Source organism: Bufo gargarizans, chromosome 9 (genome assembly GCF_014858855.1).
Source record: "Bufo gargarizans isolate SCDJY-AF-19 chromosome 9, ASM1485885v1, whole genome shotgun sequence".
NCBI lineage: Eukaryota > Metazoa > Chordata > Amphibia > Anura > Bufonidae > Bufo > Bufo gargarizans.
Genome location: NC_058088.1, coordinates 191,740,192 through 191,765,030, shown reverse-complemented (window position 1 = coordinate 191,765,030; position 24,839 = coordinate 191,740,192). Strand labels below are relative to the sequence as shown.

Genomic DNA, 24,839 nt, shown 5'->3' with positions numbered 1-24,839 from the left:
ATTAATCATTACACCCAGTGTGTCTTTTTTCCCAAGTAGATGAAAGTGTTATTCCAGTTTGCGTTTGGCCGTGTCTTCTACAAGTAATAAAGCCCGGAGATCTCGCTCTCTAGACAACTGCTCCCTCTTCCATTTTCAACCTCCAGTTTTACATTTTCATGGGAAATGCAGCCAAACTGTTATCTAGAAATAATATGTAATCTCCCGCCCTTACCAAAATGTTACAAAAGCAGTTTGTTGCACCAAATTGTTTCATCCTAAAAATGTCAAATTTGAAATGTTTTTTGTTCAATAAATGACATGTGTCGGCACTACCTTCCTCTGCTCAGATCACTGCGATACCATTGAACTCTATGGAACTTGCTCAGGGGCGACAAGCAGTGGATAAGTGGTGCTCTGGGTCAAATACTTCACAGTCCAATCATCAAAAGATGAAACAATGCGTCGCTCACCATAAAATCCTTACTTTGTTCATAAATCCATGAAATACGCCGGCTTTGGGGTGAGGGCCGCATTGTTTCATCTTTTGAAGATTTTAATGTTTTTTCTGCTTTGCACTATAATTTTTTGATAGAATAACGTAATGAAAAAGACAAATAATAAAGTAAATACAATAGCCATACTCGCTAGAGAAAAGGTACTAATGCTACAGCTAAGTTATAAGGGCTCCAGCAAACTAACGTGTGCTTTACTTTCTGTGCATTGTGGACCCCAATGCACTGGCACCATCCATGCGGATTCAACTTGAATGGAACCTTGATCCGTCCGCAGCACAAAAAAATAGAACATGGAGGCACGGACAGAAAACCACGGAAGCACTCCATAGATTCAAGTGAATAGGTCCACATCCGTGATGAGGTGCACAAATGGCCGGTGCCTATATATTGCGGACCTGCTGTTTGCAAGCTTCAATACGGGAACTGGTCAACAATGATCGTGTACACGAGCCGTAACTGTGAGATTCTTGGCAAATACATTTTGTACAAAATTATGTATTTGTGCCTGTCCACCAACGACAAGGCGATCTCTTAGGACAGGAACCTGCACTAAATTCTACCTCTTCTGGTGCCGACTGTAAGGACTGTATCCAATAAGGCTACTTTCACACTAGCGTTCGGGGCTCCGCTTGTGAGTTCCGTTCAAAGGCTCTCACAAGCGGCCCCGAACGCTTCCGTACTGCCCTAATGCATTCTGAGTGGATGCGGATCCGCTCAGAAGGCATCAGTCTGGCAGCATTTGTCCTCCGCTCAGCAGGCGGACACCCGAACGCTGCTTGCAGCGTTCGGGTGTCCGTCTGGCCGTGCGGAGGCAAACGGATCCGTCCAGACTTACAATGTAAGTCAATGGGGACGGATCCGTTTGAAGATGACACACTGTGGCTCAATTTTCAAACGAATCCGTCCCCCATTGACTTTCAATGTAAAGTCTGGACGGATCCGTCTGAGCTACTTTGACACTTAGAATTTTTTTTGCAATATAATGCAGACGGATCCGCTCTGAACGCAAGTGTGAAAGTAGCCTTACCTGTTGCCCCTATGGGACCTGTATGAACCTCTTACGCCTGTATTCACTGTTCCCACTGAAATCAATTACTATGATTATCAGGCAGGGGTGTAACTACCATAGCGGCAGACCATGCGACTGCTACGGGGCCCAAATGCAACAGGGGGCCCAGTCTTAGTTGGGATTATCTTCTCTTCTACTGGAGGTGATAACTCGGTCAGGACTTTACCTTCTAAAGGAACAACTTTTAGCAAATGAGGCAGTGGAAAAAATTGTTTAACGGTCATTGAAAGGGGTTTAGGTGTAACTCCTACTGTCCTGTGTGTGGGGGCCTGGTTTAATCCTTGCTATGGGGGCCTTACTTCTCTATGTACGCCACTGCTCTAAGCACCTTGGAATAACTTACGGAGGCTTCAGGGCTTCTGGTCTCTCGTACAGCATCCTGGAAACAGAGAAGACATCAGCAGTATTATTTCATTGTATTTGATCGGTCTACATGTTAAAACTGCGCTCCGAGACCGGGTGCCAGATGCCTCAGGCTCACTCCCTGCTGCAGGCCACGGCTTGTGCTTGTCTTTCAGATCTCTTCTGCTGGCCTGCAGATTAATGGATGTAAATGTAAAAGCCATATCTAAGTGGTAGGTGGCGCTTGTGTACATTATCCTGTGATATTATTTGTGGCAGTAGATGGCGCTGGTGTACATGATCCTGTGACTTTATTTCCAGCAGTAGGTGGCGCTGGTGTACATGATCCTGTGATATTATTTCCAGCAGTAGGTGGCGCTGGTGTACATGATCCTGTGATATTATTTCCAGCAGTAGGTGGCGCTGGTGTACATGATCCTGTGATATTACATACAGCAGTAGGTGGCGCTGGTGTACATGATCCTGTGATATTATTTCCAGCAGTAGGTGGTGCTGGTGTACATGATCCTGTGATATTATTTCCAGCAGTAGGTGGTGCTGGTGTACATGATCCTGTGATATTATTTCCAGCAGTAGGTGGCGCTGGTGTACATGATCCTGTGATATTATTTCCAGCAGTAGGTGGTGCTGGTGTACATGATCCTGTGATATTATTTCCAGCAGTAGGTGGCGGCGGTGTACATGATCCTGTGATATTATTTGTGGCAGTAGGAGGCGCTGGTGTACATGATCCTGTGATATTATTTGTGGCAGTAGGTGGCGCTGGTGTACATGATCCTGTGATATTATTCCTGGCAGTAGGTGGCGCTTGTGTACATGATCCTGTGATATTATTTCCAGCAGTAGGTGGCGTTGGTGTACATGATCCTGTGATATTATTTCCTGCAGTAGGTGGCGCTGGTGTACATGATCCTGTGATATTATTTGCGGCAGTAGGTGGCGCTGGTGTACATGATCCTGTGATATTATTTGTGGCAGTAGGTGGCGATGGTGTACATGATCCTGTGATATTATTTCCAGCAGTAGGTGGCGCTGGTGTACATGATCCTGTGATATTATTTCCAGCAGTAGGTGGCGCTGGTGTACATGATCCTGTGATATTATTTGCGGCAGTAGGTGGCGATGGTGTACATGATCCTGTGATATTATTTCCGGCAGTAGGTGGCGCTGGTGTACATAATCCTGTGACTTTATTTCCAGCAGTAGGTGGCGCTGGTGCTCACTGGAAGGGTAAGAATTAATTTCCCTTTTTTATAGGGCGGTATCCACCATGTAGTGAAGCTGTTCAGCCACAAGATGTCAGCAGTGAGCTGAATGGACCTTTCCATAGAGTTACAGCGCGGGGGAATATGGGGTAACTTCTGATGAACTTATTGCTCACTGGGGGGAGGGGCGATTCTGGAGACGGTCTGGGCATGGACAGGTCATTGGTTTTGGTTGAAATGGAAAATATATTTTATTGTAGTTTATTTGAAATATTACATTTTTAATATGGACAAAATATAAAAGTTGTATTTGGCAGGTTATGGATGGAACTATCGCACAATTTGTATGAATGTACTCGGAGATCGGAATCAGACCTGGAGCCGGAGAGTTTGGAGTCGTTTATCCGATAAACCGCTCTATGAGAACGTTGGAAGGACGGAGATCCGATTTTATACGTATCTTTCAGAGTACAATGTCGGGATGCGCCATGTTTCAGGGATCGGCTTTTACTGTGACGGGGGGGCAGGGTTTGGTTGGCGACATATATTGTGATCCACGACAAGTGTCTGTGAGACAGAGGACGTAACTGGACCGAGCGGTCAGGGGTGTAATATGGACCTCCTCTCCTGCGGCTCCGAGGATTGCTGCACCGATCGCTCCCCTTCTTCTTCATCTCGAGACTACTGATGGCTTCCTCTTATGCTGCTCTGGATGACTGGGGGCCACAAGCAGTTTCAGAGTTGGGGCCCTTCCATAGCAGACATTAGGGAGGTTGGTTTTAGAGGCGGATCTCTGTTTATTCAGCACATGTATGATGGTTATATAGTGAGTGTTCCGATGTCTGTTGGGATCTCGTCTGCTTTTTCTTGTTCTCCATCTTTCCCGCAGTCGACTCTTCAAAAATTATTAATTCTTTTAGATTTGGCCTCATTTTCTATTTCTCTTTTTAGGGGTAATGGGCACCAATGCTGTAAGGAACTTACCTAGCTGCCATCCTGTGGTGTCTTCCTCTTCCCCAGCAGTGGTCACTTTGGTTTGCGTGGCGGTTCTGGGGAGATCACGTGCAGCATATCCACTAGTGGCCCTTCCCGGAAAGTTACCATGCCAATAAGTCAAGCTCTGGCTGATCATCCAATCAGAGAGTGGAATACGTAAAGCAAAACCGCACTCCTACTCGGCGTCCAATCTGAAGGCCGGGCAGAGGATTTCCAGCAGGCAATCATTCTGCGTCACTGCCTGTGATTACGTATGTGTCTTGGCTTCTGTCCATTGTGCTCCTCTCAGCTCCGGCTTTAGAATTCCCGCTGCGCTGACTTTTCACTTGTTTCTGGACTAACCCTCAGTCTGCTGACTTGCCTTCTATTAATTCTCCTGGTGAACTGACCTTTGGCTTGTCTCTGGATTTACTCCTTGTCTACTTGTCCAGTTGTATCTGTCTCTCCTGGTTTTGACTCTGCTTGTCCAATACTTTTTTGTACCTTCCTGGTCAGTCTGCTACCAGCGAGCTCACACTAGTTTTCTGCTGTCTTCTACCACAGATGTGACCTGGGTCCCTAGAAGCCAAGTCCATGCAGCAAGCTCTGGTGAACACCTAGGGGTAGCATTAGCTTCTTTCCAACCAGAGGGGTGAGGAACACTGGTAGTTTTTGGGTTTGCTGGCTGCAGTTCTGGACAATACCCGCAGTATTTCCCTACAATCTTTTAGCCTTGGTATTGGTGTGGGGATTTTGTCTGCCTCTAATAGCGAAAGTTACGCCTTCTCACCAGCTTTGGAGTCATTTATTAGGGACGGGTTCATTAAGAACCATTGGAAACAGAAAAAAAATAAAAAAATAAATAAAAAAAAAGACGAGAACCCAACAAACAGCAGAACCTTCTCTTTAAATCACCTTCCCTCCGATCGATCACATCGTAACCTCAGCAAACGACAGAAGTGAAGTTCTCAAAAAGACAGAGATTTATCGGATATAAGACTTTAACCCCCCAAATAATTATCTCTGTAACTCAAACCAATTATCTGTCCATAGACAGTCTCCGAAATCACCCCCCAATGAGCAGTAAATTGATCAGAAGTGACCCCATATTCCCCCGCCCTGTAACTCTATGGACAGCCACCTACTGCTGGATGTAATATCACAGGATCATGTACACCAGCGCCACCTACTGCTGGAAATAATATCACAGGATCATGTACACCAGCGCCACCTACTGCTGGAAATAATATCACAGGATCATGTACACTAGCGCCACCTACTGCTGGATATAATATCACAGGATCATGTACACCAGAGCCACCTACTGCTGGAAATAATATCACAGGATCATGTACACCAGCGCCACCTACTGCTGGAAATAATATCGCAGGATTATGTACACCAGCGCCACCTACTGCTGGAAATAATATCACAGGATCATGTACACCAGCGCCACCTACTGCTGGAAATAATATCACAGGATCATGTACACCAGCGCCACCTACTGCTGGAAATAATATCACAGGATCATGTACACCAGCGCCACCTACTGCTGGAAATAATATCACAGGATCATGTACACCAGCGCCACCTACTGCTGGAAATAATATCACAGGATCATGTACACCAGCACCACCTACTGCTGGAAATAATATCACAGGATCATGTACACCATATATGAAGAAAAGGTCGGCACTCCTTCTGGTACAATTCTCAATATTTTATTCGCCACTTATGGATAGAAGTGACGCGCGTTTCGGCACGTGCAAGTGCCTTTCTCAAACTCATGCAAATGGCAATGAAATGAATATCAAGACATGTTTAAATAGCCCGCCCCTCATCACATGATCGAACTTCAGGTCATCTGATTCAAGCGTCATGTTGGCAAGGCAACCAAGGTATGTTTACTAACATCTGAAATACACACATGGATGCGATCCCTCTGTATCGTCAGGGATCGCAAGTTCAGTTACACTGTGGAAACACATAAAGAATATAAAGACAAAAGTTCTCATTAATACGAATATAAACGGGTAATTACTCGCAAGATCAATTCATATATGTTCTCATAGAAAACTGCTGACCGCGTACTCACGATTCAACCCTTTGGGTGTCAGCGTCTGTAGGCGGTGTATCCAATAGGCTTCACGTTGTAACAATAACTCAACCCTATTTCCCCCTCTTCGGGGGGGTAATACCTCCTCGATAATCTGAAACCTAAGCTGGGCCACATTATGTTTTTGTTGCGAAAAGTGCAAAGGAATTGGCAATAATAGATTTTCATTACGAATGGTCGATTTGTGTTTCGCAAAACGATCCTTCATTCTCATTGTAGTCTCCCCTACGTAACAGAGTCCACATGGACATTTCAATAGATATATAATGAAGGAACTGTTACATGTGAAGTGGCCCTTTACGGGAATTTGTTCCCCACTATGCGGATGTGAGATATATGGGCCTTTTATTATGCTGGAGCAGTGGATGCAGCTTAATCAGGAAAAGGTGCCCTTCCTGACAGTAGAGAATGTCATTTGTCGGGGGCCCTTTTTAGCTGTACCTACATCTGCTCTAATGATTTTGTCCCTTAAATTATTTGCCCGCTTGTAACATAGCATTGGGGGACTTTGGAATTCTGTAATCTGAGGGTAAGACCTGGTGATAATATTCCAATGCCTATTAATTACCGCCCTAACCCGGTTAATCCAAGGATGATATTGTATAACTAGGGGAAGTTTTTTAGAAATGGTTTCGCGTTTGATTGGCAATGTTTCACATTTATTACGTTGATCCGTAAGTAGCCGTTCGGGGTAGCCCCTTTGCCTAAACTTATTGGTCATTTCTCCAAGGCGAATATTCCGAATTGAGGGATCACTAACTATCCTGCTGACCCTTTTAAACTGAGAATAAGGAATAGACCTTTTCGTTGCCGGTGGGTGGTTGCTATCATAGCAAAGTAGGCTATTACGGTCTGTGCTCTTAATATATAGATCTGTTTGACAAACTCCATCCTGACCCTTTATGACCCAAGTATCCAAAAAAGGTATTTTAGAAAAATCTGTATGTGCTGTGAATTTTAATTCGGGCCATATGTTATTTATAAAGGAAAAGAACTCTTGTAGGGTCTCAATGTCGCACCGCCATATGCAAAAAACATCGTCTATAAAACGCTTCCAAAAAATGATACGTAGAAAATCCGATCTCCGTCCTTCCAACGTTCTCATAGAGCGGTTTATCGGATAAACGACTCCAAACTCTCCGGCTCCAGGTCTGATTCCGATCTCCGAGTACATTCATACAAATTGTGCGATAGTTCCATCCATAACCTGCCAAATACAACTTTTATATTTTGTCCATATTAAAAATGTAATATTTCAAATAAACTACAATAAAATATATTTTCCATTTCAACCAAAACCAATGACCTGTCCATGCCCAGACAGTCTCCAGAATCGCCCCTCCCCCCAGTGAGCAATAAGTTCATCAGAAGTGACCCCATATTCCCCCGCGCTGTAACTCTATGGAAAGGTCCATTCAGCTCACTGCTGACATCTTGTGGCTGAACAGCTTCACTACATGGTGGATACCGCCCTATAAAAAAGGGAAATTAATTCTTACCCTTCCAGTGAGCACCAGCGCCACCTACTGCTGGAAATAAAGTCACAGGATTATGTACACCAGCGCCACCTACTGCCGGAAATAATATCACAGGATCATGTACACCATCGCCACCTACTGCCGCAAATAATATCACAGGATCATGTACACCAGCGCCACCTACTGCTGGAAATAATATCACAGGATCATGTACACCAGCGCCGCCTACTGCTGGAAATAATATCACAGGATCATGTACACCAGCGCCACCTACTGCTGGAAATAATATCACAGGATCATGTACACCAGCACCACCTACTGCTGGAAATAATATCACAGGATCATGTACACCATATATGAAGAAAAGGTCGGCACTCCTTCTGGTACAATTCTCAATATTTTATTCGCCACTTATGGATAGAAGTGACGCGCGTTTCGGCACGTGCAAGTGCCTTTCTCAAACTCATGCAAATGGCAATGAAATGAATATCAAGACATGTTTAAATAGCCCGCCCCTCATCACATGATCGAACTTCAGGTCATCTGATTCAAGCGTCATGTTGGCAAGGCAACCAAGGTATGTTTACTAACATCTGAAATACACACATGGATGCGATCCCTCTGTATCGTCAGGGATCGCAAGTTCAGTTACACTGTGGAAACACATAAAGAATATAAAGACAAAAGTTCTCATTAATACGAATATAAACGGGTAATTACTCGCAAGATCAATTCATATATGTTCTCATAGAAAACTGCTGACCGCGTACTCACGATTCAACCCTTTGGGTGTCAGCGTCTGTAGGCGGTGTATCCAATAGGCTTCACGTTGTAACAATAACTCAACCCTATTTCCCCCTCTTCGGGGGGGTAATACCTCCTCGATAATCTGAAACCTAAGCTGGGCCACATTATGTTTTTGTTGCGAAAAGTGCAAAGGAATTGGCAATAATAGATTTTCATTACGAATGGTCGATTTGTGTTTCGCAAAACGATCCTTCATTCTCATTGTAGTCTCCCCTACGTAACAGAGTCCACATGGACATTTCAATAGATATATAATGAAGGAACTGTTACATGTGAAGTGGCCCTTTACGGGAATTTGTTCCCCACTATGCGGATGTGAGATATATGGGCCTTTTATTATGCTGGAGCAGTGGATGCAGCTTAATCAGGAAAAGGTGCCCTTCCTGACAGTAGAGAATGTCATTTGTCGGGGGCCCTTTTTAGCTGTACCTACATCTGCTCTAATGATTTTGTCCCTTAAATTATTTGCCCGCTTGTAACATAGCATTGGGGGACTTTGGAATTCTGTAATCTGAGGGTAAGACCTGGTGATAATATTCCAATGCCTATTAATTACCGCCCTAACTCGGTTAATCCAAGGATGATATTGTATAACTAGGGGAAGTTTTTTAGAAATGGTTTCGCGTTTGATTGGCAATGTTTCACATTTATTACGTTGATCCGTAAGTAGCCGTTCGGGGTAGCCCCTTTGCCTAAACTTATTGGTCATTTCTCCAAGGCGAATATTCCGAATTGAGGGATCACTAACTATCCTGCTGACCCTTTTAAACTGAGAATAAGGAATGGACCTTTTCGTTGCCGGTGGGTGGTTGCTATCATAGCAAAGTAGGCTATTACGGTCTGTGCTCTTAATATATAGATCTGTTTGACAAACTCCATCCTGACCCTTTATGACCCAAGTATCCAAAAAAGGTATTTTAGAAAAATCTGTATGTGCTGTGAATTTTAATTCGGGCCATATGTTATTTATAAAGGAAAAGAACTCTTGTAGGGTCTCAATGTCGCACCGCCATATGCAAAAAACATCGTCTATAAAACGCTTCCAAAAAATGATACGTAGAAAATCCGATCTCCGTCCTTCCAACGTTCTCATAGAGCGGTTTATCGGATAAACGACTCCAAACTCTCCGGCTCCAGGTCTGATTCCGATCTCCGAGTACATTCATACAAATTGTGCGATAGTTCCATCCATAACCTGCCAAATACAACTTTTATATTTTGTCCATATTAAAAATGTAATATTTCAAATAAACTACAATAAAATATATTTTCCATTTCAACCAAAACCAATGACCTGTCCATGCCCAGACAGTCTCCAGAATCGCCCCTCCCCCCAGTGAGCAATAAGTTCATCAGAAGTGACCCCATATTCCCCCGCGCTGTAACTCTATGGAAAGGTCCATTCAGCTCACTGCTGACATCTTGTGGCTGAACAGCTTCACTACATGGTGGATACCGCCCTATAAAAAAGGGAAATTAATTCTTACCCTTCCAGTGAGCACCAGCGCCACCTACTGCTGGAAATAAAGTCACAGGATTATGTACACCAGCGCCACCTACTGCCGGAAATAATATCACAGGATCATGTACACCATCGCCACCTACTGCCGCAAATAATATCACAGGATCATGTACACCAGCGCCACCTACTGCTGGAAATAATATCACAGGATCATGTACACCAGCGCCGCCTACTGCTGGAAATAATATCACAGGATCATGTACACCAGCGCCACCTACTGCAGGAAATAATATCACAGGATCATGTACACCAGCGCCACCTACTGGTTAGATATGGCTTTTAAAATTGTAAACATTTACATCAATAAAAAAAAAGAATTATGTTATATTTATGTAGAAAAGAGAAACGTACAGTATGTGTGTGTATGTGTGTATATATATATATATATATATATATACAGTCATGTGAAAAAATTAGGACACCCTTTGAAAGCATGTGGTTTTTTGTAACATTTTTAATAAAAGGTTATTTCATCTCCGTTTCAACAATACAGAGAGATTAAAGTAATCCAACTAAACAAAGAAAACTGAAGAAAAGTCTTTTCAAGATCTTATGTAAATGTCATTCTACAAAAATGCCTATTCTAACTGAGGAAAAAGATAGGACACCCTCACATGTATTCCCTCTTAAATTGGCTCAGATCTCACACAGGTATATCACACCAGGTGCACATAATTAGTAGATCGTTACTCTGCATGTTGAATGAGGCTTGCCCTATTTAAACCTCAGACATTTAGTTTGGTGTGCTCCTGACTGTTGAAGTGAGAGTGAGCACCATGGTGAGAGCAAAAGAGCTGTCAGAGGACTTCAGAAAAAAGATTGTAGCAGCCTATGAGTCTGGGAAGGGATTTAAAAAGATCTCAAAAGATTTTGAAATCAGCCATTCCACTGTCCGGAAGATAGTCTACAAGTGGAGGGCTTTCAAAACAACTGCCAACATGCCCAGGACTGGTCGCCCCAGCAAGTTCACCCCAAGAGCAGACCGCAAGATGCTAAAAGAGGTCTCCAAAAACCCTAAAGTGTCATCTCGAGAACTACAGCAGGCTCTGGCTACTGTTGATGTAGAAGTACATGCCTCTACAATCAGAAAGAGACTGTACAAGTTTAACTTGCATGGGAGGTGTGCAAGGAGGAAACCTTTGCTTTCCAAGAGAAACATCGAGGCCAGACTGACATTTGCCAGAGATAAAGTTGACAAAGACCAGGACTTCTGGAATAATGTTCTTTGGACAGATGAGTCCAAAATTGAATTATTTGGACACAACAGCAGAGGACATGTTTGGCGTAAACCAAAGCACAGCATTCCAAGAAAAGAACCTCATACCAACTGTGAAGCATGGAGGTGGAAGTGTCATGGTTTGGGGCTGCTTTGCTGCAGCAGGACCTGGTCAGCTCACCATCATAGAATCCACGATGAATTCTACTGTGTATCAGAAGGTGCTTGAAGAACATGTGAGACCATCAGTTAGAAAATTAAAGCTGAAGCGGAACTGGACCATGCAACATGACAATGACCCAAAACATACTAGTAAATCAACCAAAGATTGGCTGAAAAAGAAGAAATGGAGAGTCCTGGAATGGCCAAGTCAAAGTCCAGATTTGAATCCCATTGAGATGCTGTGGGGTGACTTGAAAAGGGCTGTACGTGCAAGAAACCCCTCAAACATCTCACAGCTGAAAAAGTTCTGCATTGAGGAGTGGGGTCAAATTTCCTCAGACCGATGTCGAAGACTGGTAGATGGCTACAAGAACCGTCTCACTGCAGTTATTTCAGCCAAAGGAGGTAACACTCGCTATTAGGGGCAAGGGTGTCCTATCTTTTTCCTCAGTTAGAATAGGCATTTTTGTAGAATGACATTTACAGAAGATCTTGAAAAGACTTTTCTTCAGTTTTCTTTGTTTAGTCGGATTACTTTAATCTCTCTGTATTGTTGAAACGGAGATGAAATAACCTTTTATTAAAAATGTTACAAAAAACCACATGCTTTCAAAGGGTGTCCTAATTTTTTCACATGACTGTATATACGCTCCCACTTGTGTGTTTCTAATCGAGGACGAGACCAGCATTGGCCTAAAATGTGAGCTTCCGTGATTAGTTTTAGTGACAGCGCCACCTTGTGGTGATTTTTCTCTTAATTTCTGCTCCTCCATTGGCTTTCGTGTTCTCCTGGCTGTCACTTTCTGTTGTCTTCCTGCATGTCTCATACAGATGAGTGCAGGGAGCAGACAGAGAGCTGCTGTAACTCTGCATCCACGCAGATCGGCCTCAGTCACATGATATTTTTGGTCCGCATCTGATACGCAGTTTTTGCGGATTAGATATAAACCTATTTATTTTAATGCTTCAGCAAAAAATGCGGACAGCACACCGCGCGCTGTGCGCATCCGTATACCTGTGCTGCAGTTCTGAAAAACAAGATAGAACATGTCCTGTTCTTGTCTTTTTTGCAGACGGGAATAGCATTGTTATAATTGATCCGCAAAAAAAGACGGACACAACGCAGACGTTACACAGCTGTCATCCATATTTTTTGCTGATCCGCAAAATACATACGGTCCTGTGAATGCAACCTTAGGAGTAGTCATCATCTCACCTGTCAATCATAGGTTTCTGCAGGTGACTGAAGATCAATGATTTGTTTTCCCTGTGACACAAAAATAAGACATTTTGAGAATGGAACGAAATAAAAAATTGTGGCCTGCCCCCCCCCCCCCAAATATCAGAAATCACAAGAACCACAAAGGGTCAAACCCTAAAATTATGGTCTTCACTCATTGTAAAATACAATCCCCAGCTCATCATCTTGTGCAAAGCAGACATTCTGAACAAGCACAGCTGCAGTGTAAAGCATGGTGTAAGAACAATGCTAGCAGTGCAAGAATTTATATACAAATTTACTCACCCATTTTGATTGCAGGAAAATATAGTGATTGTGCGCCAGTCCCTAATGTCCATGTGTCTCCTAAACGGTGAAACAGCGGAGTCATTACTTCTCTTTAGATGATGTGTTATCCCATACATACTGCATCTTATACAATGAAATACTTATATTCCTGTACATAGGAGCAGTATTATAGTAGTTATATTCTTGTACATAGGAGCAGTATTATAGTAGTTATATTCTTGTACATGGGAGCAGTATTATAGTAGTTATATTCCTGTACATAGGAGCAGTATTATAGTAGTCATATTCTTGTACATAGGAGCAGTATTATAGTAGTTATATTCTTGTACATAGGAGCAGTATTATAGTAGTTATATTCTTGTACATAGGAGGCAGTATTATAGTAGTTATGTTCTTGTACATAGGAGCAGTATTATAGTAGTTATATTCTTGTACATAGGAGGCAGTATTATAGTAGTTATGTTCTTGTACATAGGAGCAGTATTATAGTAGTTATATTCTTGTACATAGGAGCAGTATTATAGTAGTTATATTCTTGTACATAGGAGCAGTATTATAGTAGTTATATTCTTGTACATAGGAGCAGTATTATAGTAGTTATATTCTTGTACATAGGAGCAGTATTATAGTAGTTATTTTCTTGTACATAGGAGGCAGTATTATAGTAGTTATATTCTTGTACATAGGAGCAGTATTATAGTAGTTATATTCCTGTACATAGGAGCAGTATTATAGTAGTTATATTCTTGTACATAGGAGCAGTATTATAGTAGTTATATTCTTGTACATAGGAGCAGTATTATAGTAGTTATATTCTTGTACATAGGAGCAGTATTATAGTAGTTATTTTCTTGTACATAGGAGGCAGTATTATAGTAGTTATATTCTTGTACATAGGAGCAGTATTATAGTAGTTATATTCCTGTACATAGGAGCAGTATTATTGTAGTTATATTCTTGTACATAGGAGGCAGTATTATAGTAGTTATATTCTTGTACATAGGAGCAGTATTATAGTAGTTATATTCTTGTACATAGGAGCAGTATTATAGTAGTTCTATTCTTGTACATAGGAGGCAGTATTATAGTAGTTATATTCTTGTACATAGGAGCAGTATTATAGTAGTTATATTCTTGTACATAGGAGCAGTATTATAGTAGTTATATTCTTGTACATAGGAGCAGTATTATAGTAGTTATATTCTTGTACATAGGAGCAGTATTATAGTGGTTATATTCTTGTACATAGGGGGCAGTATTATAGTAGTTATATTCTTGTACATAGGAGCAGTATTATAGTAGTTATATTCTTGTACATAGGAGGCAGTATTATAGTAGTTATATTCTTGTACATAGGAGCAGTATTATAGTAGTTCTATTCTTGTACATAGGAGCAGTATTATAGTAGTTATATTCCTGTACATAGGAGGCAGTATTATAGTAGTTATATTCTTGTACATAGGGGGCAGTATTATAGTAGTTATATTCTTGTACATAGGAGCAGTATTATAGTAGTTATATTCTTGTACATAGGAGCAGTATTATAGTAGTTATATTCTTGTACATAGGAGCAGTATTATAGTGGTTATATTCTTGTATATAGGGGGCAGTATTATAGTAGTTATATTCCTGTATATAGAGCGGTATTATAGTAGTTATATTCTTGTACATAGGAGGCAATATTATAGTAGTTATATTCTTGTACATAGGAGGCAGTATTATAGTAGTTATATTCTTGTACATAGGAGCAGTATTATAGTAGTTATATTCTTGTACATAGGAGCAGTATTATAGTAGTTATATTCCTGTATATAGAGCGGTATTATAGTAGTTATATTCTTGTACATAGGAGCAGTATTATAGTAGTTATATTCCTGTACATAGGAGCAGTATTATAGTAGTTATATTCTTGTACATAGGAGCAGTATTATAGTAGTTATATTCTTGTACATAGGAGGCAGTATTATAGTAGTTATATTCCTGTATATAGAGCGGTATTATAGTAGTTATATTCTTGTACATAGGAGCAGTATTATAGTAGTTATATTCTTGTACATAGGGGGCAGTATTATAGTAGTTATATTCCTGTACATAGGGGGCAGTATTATAGTAGTTATATATTCTTGTACATAGGAGCAGTATTATAGTAGTTATATTCTTGTACATAGGAGGCAGTATTATAGCAGTTATATTCTTGTACATAGGAGCAGTATTATAGTAGTTATATTCTTGTACATAGGAGGCAGTATTATAGTAGTTATATTCTTGTACATAGGAGGCAGTATTATAGTAGTTATAGTCTTGTACATAGGAGCAGTATTATAGCAGTTATATTCTTGTACATAGGAGCAGTATTATAGTAGTTATATTCTTGTACATAGGAGGCAGTATTATAGTAGTTATATTCTTGTACATAGGAGCTTTCTATGTAATGTGAGGTTATTACTGTAGCATTTGTGTTAATATTAATAGCAAAGTGATTGTTCTGTTTGGTTTTCCAGATGTCACTTACCTTTTCATGGTGAAGATTAATATAATTGTTATCACAAAAAGTACACAAATGAGAATCTTCTTCTGACTTGCGGTTTTTACTAAGAGAAAAAAAAGGAATAAAATGTCTTTGATGTGGACACTGGGAGGACATTTCACACTTTAATTTTAGACTATATGTATAGTAAAATTTTACAGGTGACCCAGGGGTTGGTGGTAGTTAAATGCTGCCGACCTAAGAGAATTCAGAACTAATCATAAATGGTAAGGAGTCCGAGTCCACGTCCACCTAAGACATAACGGGAGGAAACATTAGCTTTAACCCAGTGGCGTAGCTATAGGGGTCGCAGCGGTCGCAATTGCGACCGGCCCCTAAGTCAGGGGGCCCACAGGGCCCCCGCCTCAAGCCAGGAGAACGCAGCCCGCAGCCGTTAACTGTCTGAAATCAGATCGGATCGGAGCGGAGGCTGAGAGCCGAGCCCTGTGTGACGCGCATTGTGCAGGGCAGGGCCAGGCGAAGTGAGGAGGGGGAGTGGCTTCAGCCTTCAGTTGCGGTCGGAAGAGGAAGCTGCTGTGTGTAGCGCGCGGTGCTGCGAACTTGCTAGACGAGTGAGTGACTCACTGACTGTGTGATCACCCTGCGTCCCAGTGAGTAGGTGACGGGGGTGTCTGGGGTGTGATGTGCCGGTGACTGGTGTTACAGAGGATGAGTGATTGATGTACTCGCAGCATTAGGGTTAGATGGCGGGTGTCAAGCACTTCTGGAGGTGCCATCCCTAACTGGAGATATTGTTAAATGGAAAGCTCTGGGGATTATCCCATAAAAAGTATTTATCATCTATTCACAGGATGATTGCGGGGGCCACACAGCTAGGACCCCCAACAATCACTAGAACGGGGGTCCCAGGCTCCTGTTGTGGAAGAGGTTGAATGGAGCCATAATCATGCACGCTGCCATTCATCCAATCTGTAGGGAACTGCAGAGATGGTCAAGCGTTGTACCTCGCTATTTCCATCAGGTCCCATAGACTTTGCATGGACTGGAAGTGCACGTGTGACCACTGCTCCCTCCAAACTCCACAGGGGTTCAGGACTTCAGTTCTAGTAATCAGTGAGGCTCACAGCTGCGGGGCCCCCAGCATTTCTACATTTATCAAAAGCTAATTAGTGGAGATGCAGGGTGTCAGACCCTCACAGATCAGATATGAATGGTCTGTTCCAGGTTAAAGGTATGTTCATGCTGGATGTAATTTGTGTTGGAAAAATCCACGTAATGCATGTAAATAAAGCTAAAAGGGGTATTCAGGTCATGCACAGGATAGGGGTTAACTATTAGATTGGTGGGAGTCCTGCCACTGGGACCACCACAGATCACAAGAACAGGGACGTTCCTCATGGAGCCTCCCAAAATCAACTCAGCGGCCAGTTGTGTATGCGTGCGTCCACTCCATTCATTTTTATAGGAGTTCTGGAGATAGCAGGGGAGTACAGCGCTCGGCTATCTCCATAATTCCTATAGATATTACCTGAGTATCTACGCGCATGTGCGAATGGCTGTTCTGTTCATTTTGGGGGCTACAAAGAGTACAGTGTCCCCGTCAGGGGCATAGCTATAGGGGGTGCAGAGGTAGCAGTCGCTACCGGGCCCAGGAGCCTGAGGGGGTCCAAAGAGCCTTGTGTCACATAAGAAGACACCGGTATTATAGGAAGTGCATGCTGGTCAAGTTACACCTCTGGCTGGAGGGAAGGGGTAAGGTCAAAAATTTGTTATGGGAAGGGCGGTGTAGTGTGCTGTTTAAATTTTTGCCTCTGGCAGCAGAAACGCTACGTGCTTCCCTGTCCCTGGCCACAAAGCACTGAGGGAAGGGGGGCCCAAGCTGGACTTTTGCACTGGGGCCCATGAGCCTTTAGCTACGCCCCTGCTTTAACCCTTTATTGAGGGGTAGAAGGTGGGGCAGGTGTTTGATTACCTAATGACAGCCAAGCTCCTGCTCTCATCTAAGTGGATTAGAGAAGGAGGAGGCTGTCACCATATTAGCACCTAAAATGCCTTTTCCTTTTTGACAATGCTTTATCATGAAAAAAAAAAAAAAGTAATTAGTATTTCCACATCCTTAATAATTGTATGCGATAACTTTGATTGGGATATTTCTTCCTTATGATGAACTATTTAAAATAAAAACCATGCCCCAGTAATGGTTAGAATAGATCCCGGGTCCGGTCATACTCGCCAATCTCACTGGCGTCTCAATGACACCCTCTTTAAGAGCCCAATTTTACGAGACGAACTACGCGGTCACCTAAAATCCTATTTTGAGCCTAATGAACGGTCAGTGAAGGATGTACGTTCCCTATGGGAGGCCCATAAGGCGGTAATGAGAGGGCACTGTATCGCCTTGGGCACAAGACTAAAAAATGACTCGATAGCGACATTATAGTCCCTGAAGTTTGCATGCCCTGGAGGAGACAGTGTCTGCCCACCCTACCCGCCACGTGCTAAAGCAGATAGTGGATGTCAGAGCCCACCTACACAGGATAGCCCTGGACAGAGTTGACAAATGGCAATATGCATGGGGGAATAAGCCCCACACGCTGTTAGCTAGGAATCACCCCCAGCAAACTGGCCCGTGTGCAGTTAAGGGAGCGGGTGGGACAGTTCACTATGAACCCAGGGAACTTGCAGAGCGATTCTGGGCTTACTATGCCTCCCTCTATAATCTGACTAGTGACCTCCCCGCAAAATAAGGGACCAGAGAGCGCCTATTGCAGTCATAATTGCCCTTATGTAACCCCCCACCCTCTCAACTACAGATGCTAATGCCCTTAATAAACCTGTGACGGTGGAGGAGATAGAGGAGGTCATTGACCACCTACCGGAGGAGAAGTTGCCGGGCCCCGATGGTTTCTCATATAAATATTATAAGATCTTTAAGACAGAAGTGATTCCCCATATGGCAAACCTCTTTAATTGATTCCTATCAGGTGATGCGGTACCTACCCCCATGTCCCACTCATATCCTACATTGATTCCAAAACCCGGAAAGGACCATCTCGATTGCCAAAACTATAGGCCCATTACACTAATTAATTCGGACCTCAAGATTTTTACTAAAATACTAGCCTCCGGTTTAAACGCCTTTCTCCCCTCATTGATGAATAAATATCAGGTAGGTTTGGTCCCATGTCGGCAGGGCAGTGACAACACGAGACGGAACATCGACCTGATGGAGGTGGTTGACCGCTCAGGGGAGGAGGCATTGCTTCTTAGTTTAGACACTGAAAAAGCATTTGATCGCTTAAGCTGGACGTTTTTATTTGCGACCTTGAAGGCATAGGTCTCTCTAGCCCCTTTGTTCAGCCCATCCGAGGCTTATACTCCTTACCCACAGGCTGAGTCTCAACCAATAGCCAATGGGACAAGGCAGGATGTCCCTTATCCCCTCTACTATCTGCAATGTGTATTGAACCCAAGGCTGGCGTCAGCACCCGGCATACCCGGGCAAGTGCCGGGGCCCACAGCACAGCTGCCAGAGGCCAGAAGCAATGAGCACTTCCATCAATACAGATGGAAGCACTCATTGCTGGAGCACTGGGAGCTGCGGTCCTGTCACTCACTGCTCAGGTCCCTGCGCTCCTCCCCTCCCTTAGGCCGGCGGCGCACAAAATGGTGAAGTAGGAAGACTTCTCCCCGCCCCACCATTCAGCCTGCAGGCACAGATCACGCTGCTGGCCTGTGTGCACAGAGAGGGCATAACTACTGTGAGGGGGCACATCTGTACAAAACTACCGTGAAGGTTGTACAATGAGGGCAATAATACTCTGAGGGTGTACCAGTTTTTTTAAAGCATGGGGGGGCAGAGAAAGGACCCGCCGCCGGTGCCAAACACTGTAGGCATACAACTAAAGCAGGGAACTATTTGCTCCCCGCTCCACCATTGAGCCGCCAGCGTTCCGCAGCACGATGTCCTCACACATGGTCCTGCTGATCTGTGGGGGGGGGGAAGGCAGGCTTGGAATCAGCCTCTACGCCTCCTGCACAGCAGCGCCATGTGTCACAGTATCCTGCTGATGGAGAGCGCCGATCATGGGAGGAGCCAGGGGACTGAGACCAGGAGGGTTTATTGGTTTGTTTTTTTTCACTGTGAAGGGGGCACATCTGGGCATAACCACTGTGAAGGGGCACAGGGCACATATCTTGGCATATCCACCGTAAGAGGGCATATATCTTGTCATATCTACTGTGAGGGGGGCACATATGTTGGCATATCTACTTTGAGGGGGGCACATATGTTGGCATATCTACTGTGAGGGGGGCACATATCTTGGTATATCTACTGTGAGGGGGGCACATATATTGGCATATCTACTGGTAGGGGGCACATATCTGTGAGTAGACCTGAGGGACTAAAACACTGGGTAGAAAATAAAAGTAGGCACATAAGGACTGATTGACAAATATCTGCTCTGTGTACGGTTTTTAACCTATAATACATGCAGTTTCATTGCTGTAAGCGCCGTGCAAAATGCCCCAAGGGGGCCCACTGAGACTTTATCGCCCAAGGGCCCACATTAACCTGGATCCGCCCCTGATTGAACCCCTAGCAGCTAAAATCAGTCCTTGCCCAGATATTAGGGGAATTACGGTCAGGGATAAAGAGTTTAAGTTGTCACTATAAGCGGACGATGTTCTCCTCACCAAACTCCATACCTTCCTCCCAAACCTTCCATTTTACAAGAGTTTGGATATTTGTCGGAGTATAAGGTCAACACCCATAAAAATGATGCCCTTCCCCCTATTTTACATCGGGAGACTCTTGGCTTCCTCCGGGTAAACTTCCCATTCCGTTGGAAGAAGGATTCTTTACTCTACCTGGGTGTGGACCTTACCCCCTGTTACACGGACCTCTACAGGACTAATTTCCCACCTATATATAAAGAAATTAGAGATCTTCTTACCAAATTGCACACACTCCCATTATCCTTCCTAGGTCGCATTGCGGCTGCAAAAATGACAATCTTACCTAAGATACTGTACCTCTTTAAGACCTTACCCGTCCCGGTCCCTCTCAAAAACTTGAGATCTGTTCAGTCCCAGCTACTCCGATTTATATGGGTTGAAAGACGCCATAGGACTCCTAGGTCTGTACTTCTGTCTAGCAAGTCTCAGGGTGGTCTGAGAGTACCTGACCTGATCAAATATTACTGGACAGCTCAGCTACACTGCATCACAGCCTGGCATCTCTGCAACCTTATTATATCTGCATGCAGATAGAGAGACTCTGGCCGGATACCTGACCCTAGACCCGGACAATATCCCTAATAGACCCTAAAAGACGTTCCCGACGTGCCACGTTTCGTTAAATAACTCATCAGGGGAAACGGACAAAGTTAGGGTGCGCTGAATACATAGTTTGCTGAATACAATGCTGAATACATAGTTTGCTGAATACGTAGTTTGCATAGTAGGCTTCCGTCCTATGAATTGGACGAGGTGTCCTTACCTTTTCTTGATGTATTGATAACTAGGAATGAGGAAGGTGAGTTAGACACCTCTGTATATAGGAAACCAAGCTCCACTCATTCCCTTCGGAGATGGGAGAGTAGTCATCCACTCCCTCTCAGAAAAGAAATTCCCAAGGGGCAGTATCTTCATCTTCAAAGGAACTGTTCCACTAAACGCGAGTTCATTTGTCAGGCCTCAGACTTACAGGTCTGCTTTACAAGAGGAAAGATCTAATCTGCTTTCGCCCAAACCTGGGGGGAACAATGAAGTGAAGGTGATCCGCCTCATCACAACTTATGATAGAGCGGCGGCACAGATACGGGACGTTGTGAACCAGCACCATGGATCCAGATTTGAAGGCGGTTGTAGGCGACTATCCACATATTACATACCGTCGTGGTTGTAGCCTACAACACAGATTAGCACATAGAGGATTTACACCATTGACCCCCTCAGGGCACTCGTGGTTACAAATGCGCACGAAGGGTTGTGTTAAGTGCAGTGGTTGTGTTGCCTGCAAATATGTCCAGACTGGTAAGACCTTTACCGGTAACATTACTGAGAGAGTATTACCATTCAGCACTGATTAATTGTAGAACCAGAGGGGTTATCTACCGTTTCTCCTGTGAATGTGGCAAAGAATACATTGGCAAAAACCACTTGTAAATTTAGCAGGAGAGCACCTTAATGACATCGCCAACATAAGGGACACACTGATAGCCCAACATGTCTACTGCCATCATAATGGCAAGGTGTGTCCTTTATGGGCATTGATAAAGGTGCTCCACCAAAAAGGTTGGCAATTGGGACAGAGTAATCCTTCAGAGAGAGACTCGCTGGATTTATTATCTGAGGACCACAAACCCAATGGGTTTAAACAAGCAACTCAACTTCGGTTGCTTTGTTTAAAAAGTCTATTTAGCCCCTTTTGGCCGATAGCCACCTCTTATCAACAATGTATAACTTCTAGTGTTGAGCGAGTATGCTCGGCCGAACTGCTGTTCAGCTCAAGCATCGCTATCCTCGGCACATCCAAGTGCTTGGCTGAATACTGCGGGTGCTCGAGTACAATTTAATACAATGAAAGTCAATTGGAGACCCGAGCATCAAACCAGGCACCCCCTGCTCTGAAGAAGAGAGGGTGCCTGGTTCACAAAAAAAGGTTAGAAATTGATGGAAACCCCATCAAAATGGTTTGGAAACAGCATTAAGAGGATGGTTGTATGCATCTTGGACTCCTATTATCTATGACATACAATAGACAACCACACAAAGGCTATATGCCAACAGCCAGGTATATGCCAACAAGCTATCCATCCATGAGACAGATAACAGTCAGCATACCTTACAATGGCAGCCTTGTGCTCTATGAGACATTCCAAACCAACTGACTGAGAGCCAGTAAACCTCAAAGTTACTTCAGATCTGTTGGATGGCTTGGGTGGACCTGCGCACCTAGATCAATATCATTAGGGAGACGAAAAGTTTTCAGATTGTCCTAACATAATATTCAATAACCTTTCTATACAGTTTTGTCATGTAAAAACTAATTTGCATAAACATGGGCATATGGGAAAGACATGCAAATTTGCGATCTACACTTCTCATTAACAGCGCCATCTATTGGTTTCATAGTCTTATGACAAGACTATGAATCCAATAGATGGCGCTGTTTATGAGTAGTGTAGATCGCGAATATTCTAATCGCAAATTTTTATTGCAAATTTTCTATGCAAAAGGCTACACTAATAATCTTGTCATAAGATTATAAAACCAATAGATGGCGCTGTTCAAGACTCATGAACAGCGCCATCTATTGGTTTCATAGTCTTATGACAAGACTATTACTCTTGTCATAAGACTATGAAACCAAGAGATGGCACTGTTCATGAGGAACAGTCCATATAGTTCCCTTTCCGCTCATTTTCCCTCTTGATTTTTTCTCCCTTTTTAATTTATCATTAATTTATGATTTATTTAATTTCTCTTCAGTTTATTATTTCTACTTAATTGTCTTGTGACTTTGGCCTCCTCCAGCCCTATGGGCAATTGTATGTGGCTTGATTTTTGCCCGGAATGCTTCCCTACTTATAGCTCTAGTTGTATACAAGCGGGCACTAATGATTTGTGCCTTCCTGCAGCACTCGACGGGTCCAGGACCTTGTTGCCAGGCGTCTTGTGTCGCCAGGCATCCGCTCCGCCTCCCCACGGTGTTGGTTCCGCCCCACGTGACCGCCGCTGCATTCCACGGGACGCTCTGCCTTCTAGGCTTGCGTCCCTTGTTTTGCGCAGTGCGGGTCACATGTTCTGAGCACCTGACCAGGTAGGCTGTCCCCGGGTTAAGGCGTGCTGGATGCGGTCTTTAAATTGACTACACCGCACACCACACATGGCGTTTAGACATACAGCCCCTACCCACTGGTCTTGGGTGAGTATTATGGGATAATGCTTCCCATTCCCCCCACATCATCTGTGTATTTTTGACCCTTTCTTTTGGGCCCATTTTTTGTTTAATTAGTGTATTCAGCAAACTATGTATTCAGCGCACCCTAATTTTGTCCGTTTCCCCTGATGAGTTATTCAACTAAACATGGCACGTCGGGAACGTCTTTTAGGGTCTATTAGGGATACTATCCGGGTCTAGGGTTAGGTATCGGAACGGGGTCGCCCCTTTCGGGGCGAGTGCTCTGTATAGATAGGCAGGGTATTCCTAGTCCCTTCCCCCATCATAGGGTATAATAAGGCTAGTTGTTCCTGATGCCATCTATCCACTGAAGTTATGAGCACCCCGTCCTATTCTGCATTTGAAAGTACAAGATTCACCTGTCTACATATTTACATCATGTTCATGTGAGCACATCGGGGTACCATCTCAGATTGGGGGTCTGCAAGTGATTCACATCCTCAAGAAGACCAACTACGTCTGGATTGGTGAGATCATTCCAATTTTTTCTCCCTCCATTGTTTTCTATGGGCCCTTTACTATGGCTGTGCAACATTCTAGGCAATTCTTTACTACATGCACTTATGCATAGTTGTGTTTTGTATGTCTTTTTGGTGCAGTTTGTGGTTTTATCTTAACATAAGTAAAAGTAAAAGTTAAGTTTTATCTCCCTTTTGCCTCAGTTTTCTGAGGTTCTCGTAGTTATAATTGTCCTGGGAGTCTCAGAGGGCTATACTTGCATCTCTATTACGTTGTTTATTTTCTGGCTTCTATACACCCTAATTCTTTGCTATGGTCTAATCCATATAATACATCATCAACTAGGGATCTTTTGGGGCCCATGCCCTCCACTAAATCCATTTGGCGGACCTGTAGTAGGTTTCCTCTGGTCTCTCGCCATTCTTCTATGACCTCCTTTCTATACCATCCACTACCCCCAGCAGTCTAGAGGTCTATTGGGGGTCTGGAAGTCTGACTGGGGGGTGTAGAGGTCTAATGGGGGTCTGATTGGGGGTCTGGAGGTCTGACTGGGGGGTCTAGAGGTCTAATGGGGGTATGATTTGGGGTCTGGAGGTCTAATGGGGTCTGATTGGGGTCTGGAGGTCTGACTGAGGGGTCTGGAGGTCTAGTGGGAGTCTGGAGGTCTAATGGGGGTCTGGAGGTCTGTCTGGGGGGTCTGCAGGTCTGATTGGGGGTCTGGAGTGGTCTAATGGGGGTCTGGAGGTCTAATGGGGTCTGATTAGGGGGGGTCTGGAGGCCTAATGGAGATCTTACTGGGGGGGTCTAGAGGTCTATTGGGGGTCTGTAAGTCTGACTGGGGGATGTAGATGTCTAATGGGGGTCTGGAAGTCTGACTGAGGGGGTCTGGAGGTCTAATGGGGGTCTGAATGGGGGTTTGGAGGTCTGACTGTGGGGTCTGGAGGTCTAATGGGGGTCTGATTGTGGGTCTGGAGGTCTGGGGGGT

General features: G+C 43.7%; 1 protein-coding gene across 1 annotated transcript in view; it reads right to left on the bottom strand.

Annotated features, from left to right (window-relative positions):
* The window catches only part of LOC122945936 (histo-blood group ABO system transferase-like), a 76,390-nt gene that overhangs the window by 43,456 nt on the left and 8,095 nt on the right, over positions 1 to 24,839 (bottom strand). Inside the window, exons 2-5 of the mRNA XM_044305160.1 lie at positions 15,451 to 15,529; positions 12,936 to 12,995; positions 12,627 to 12,677; positions 1,910 to 1,945 (exon numbers count right to left, since the gene is read on the bottom strand). Of these exons, the coding sequence (XP_044161095.1) occupies positions 1,910 to 1,945; positions 12,627 to 12,677; positions 12,936 to 12,995; positions 15,451 to 15,458 (155 nt within the window). The 5' untranslated portion in view covers positions 15,459 to 15,529. The remainder of the gene's footprint in view (positions 1 to 1,909; positions 1,946 to 12,626; positions 12,678 to 12,935; positions 12,996 to 15,450; positions 15,530 to 24,839) is intronic.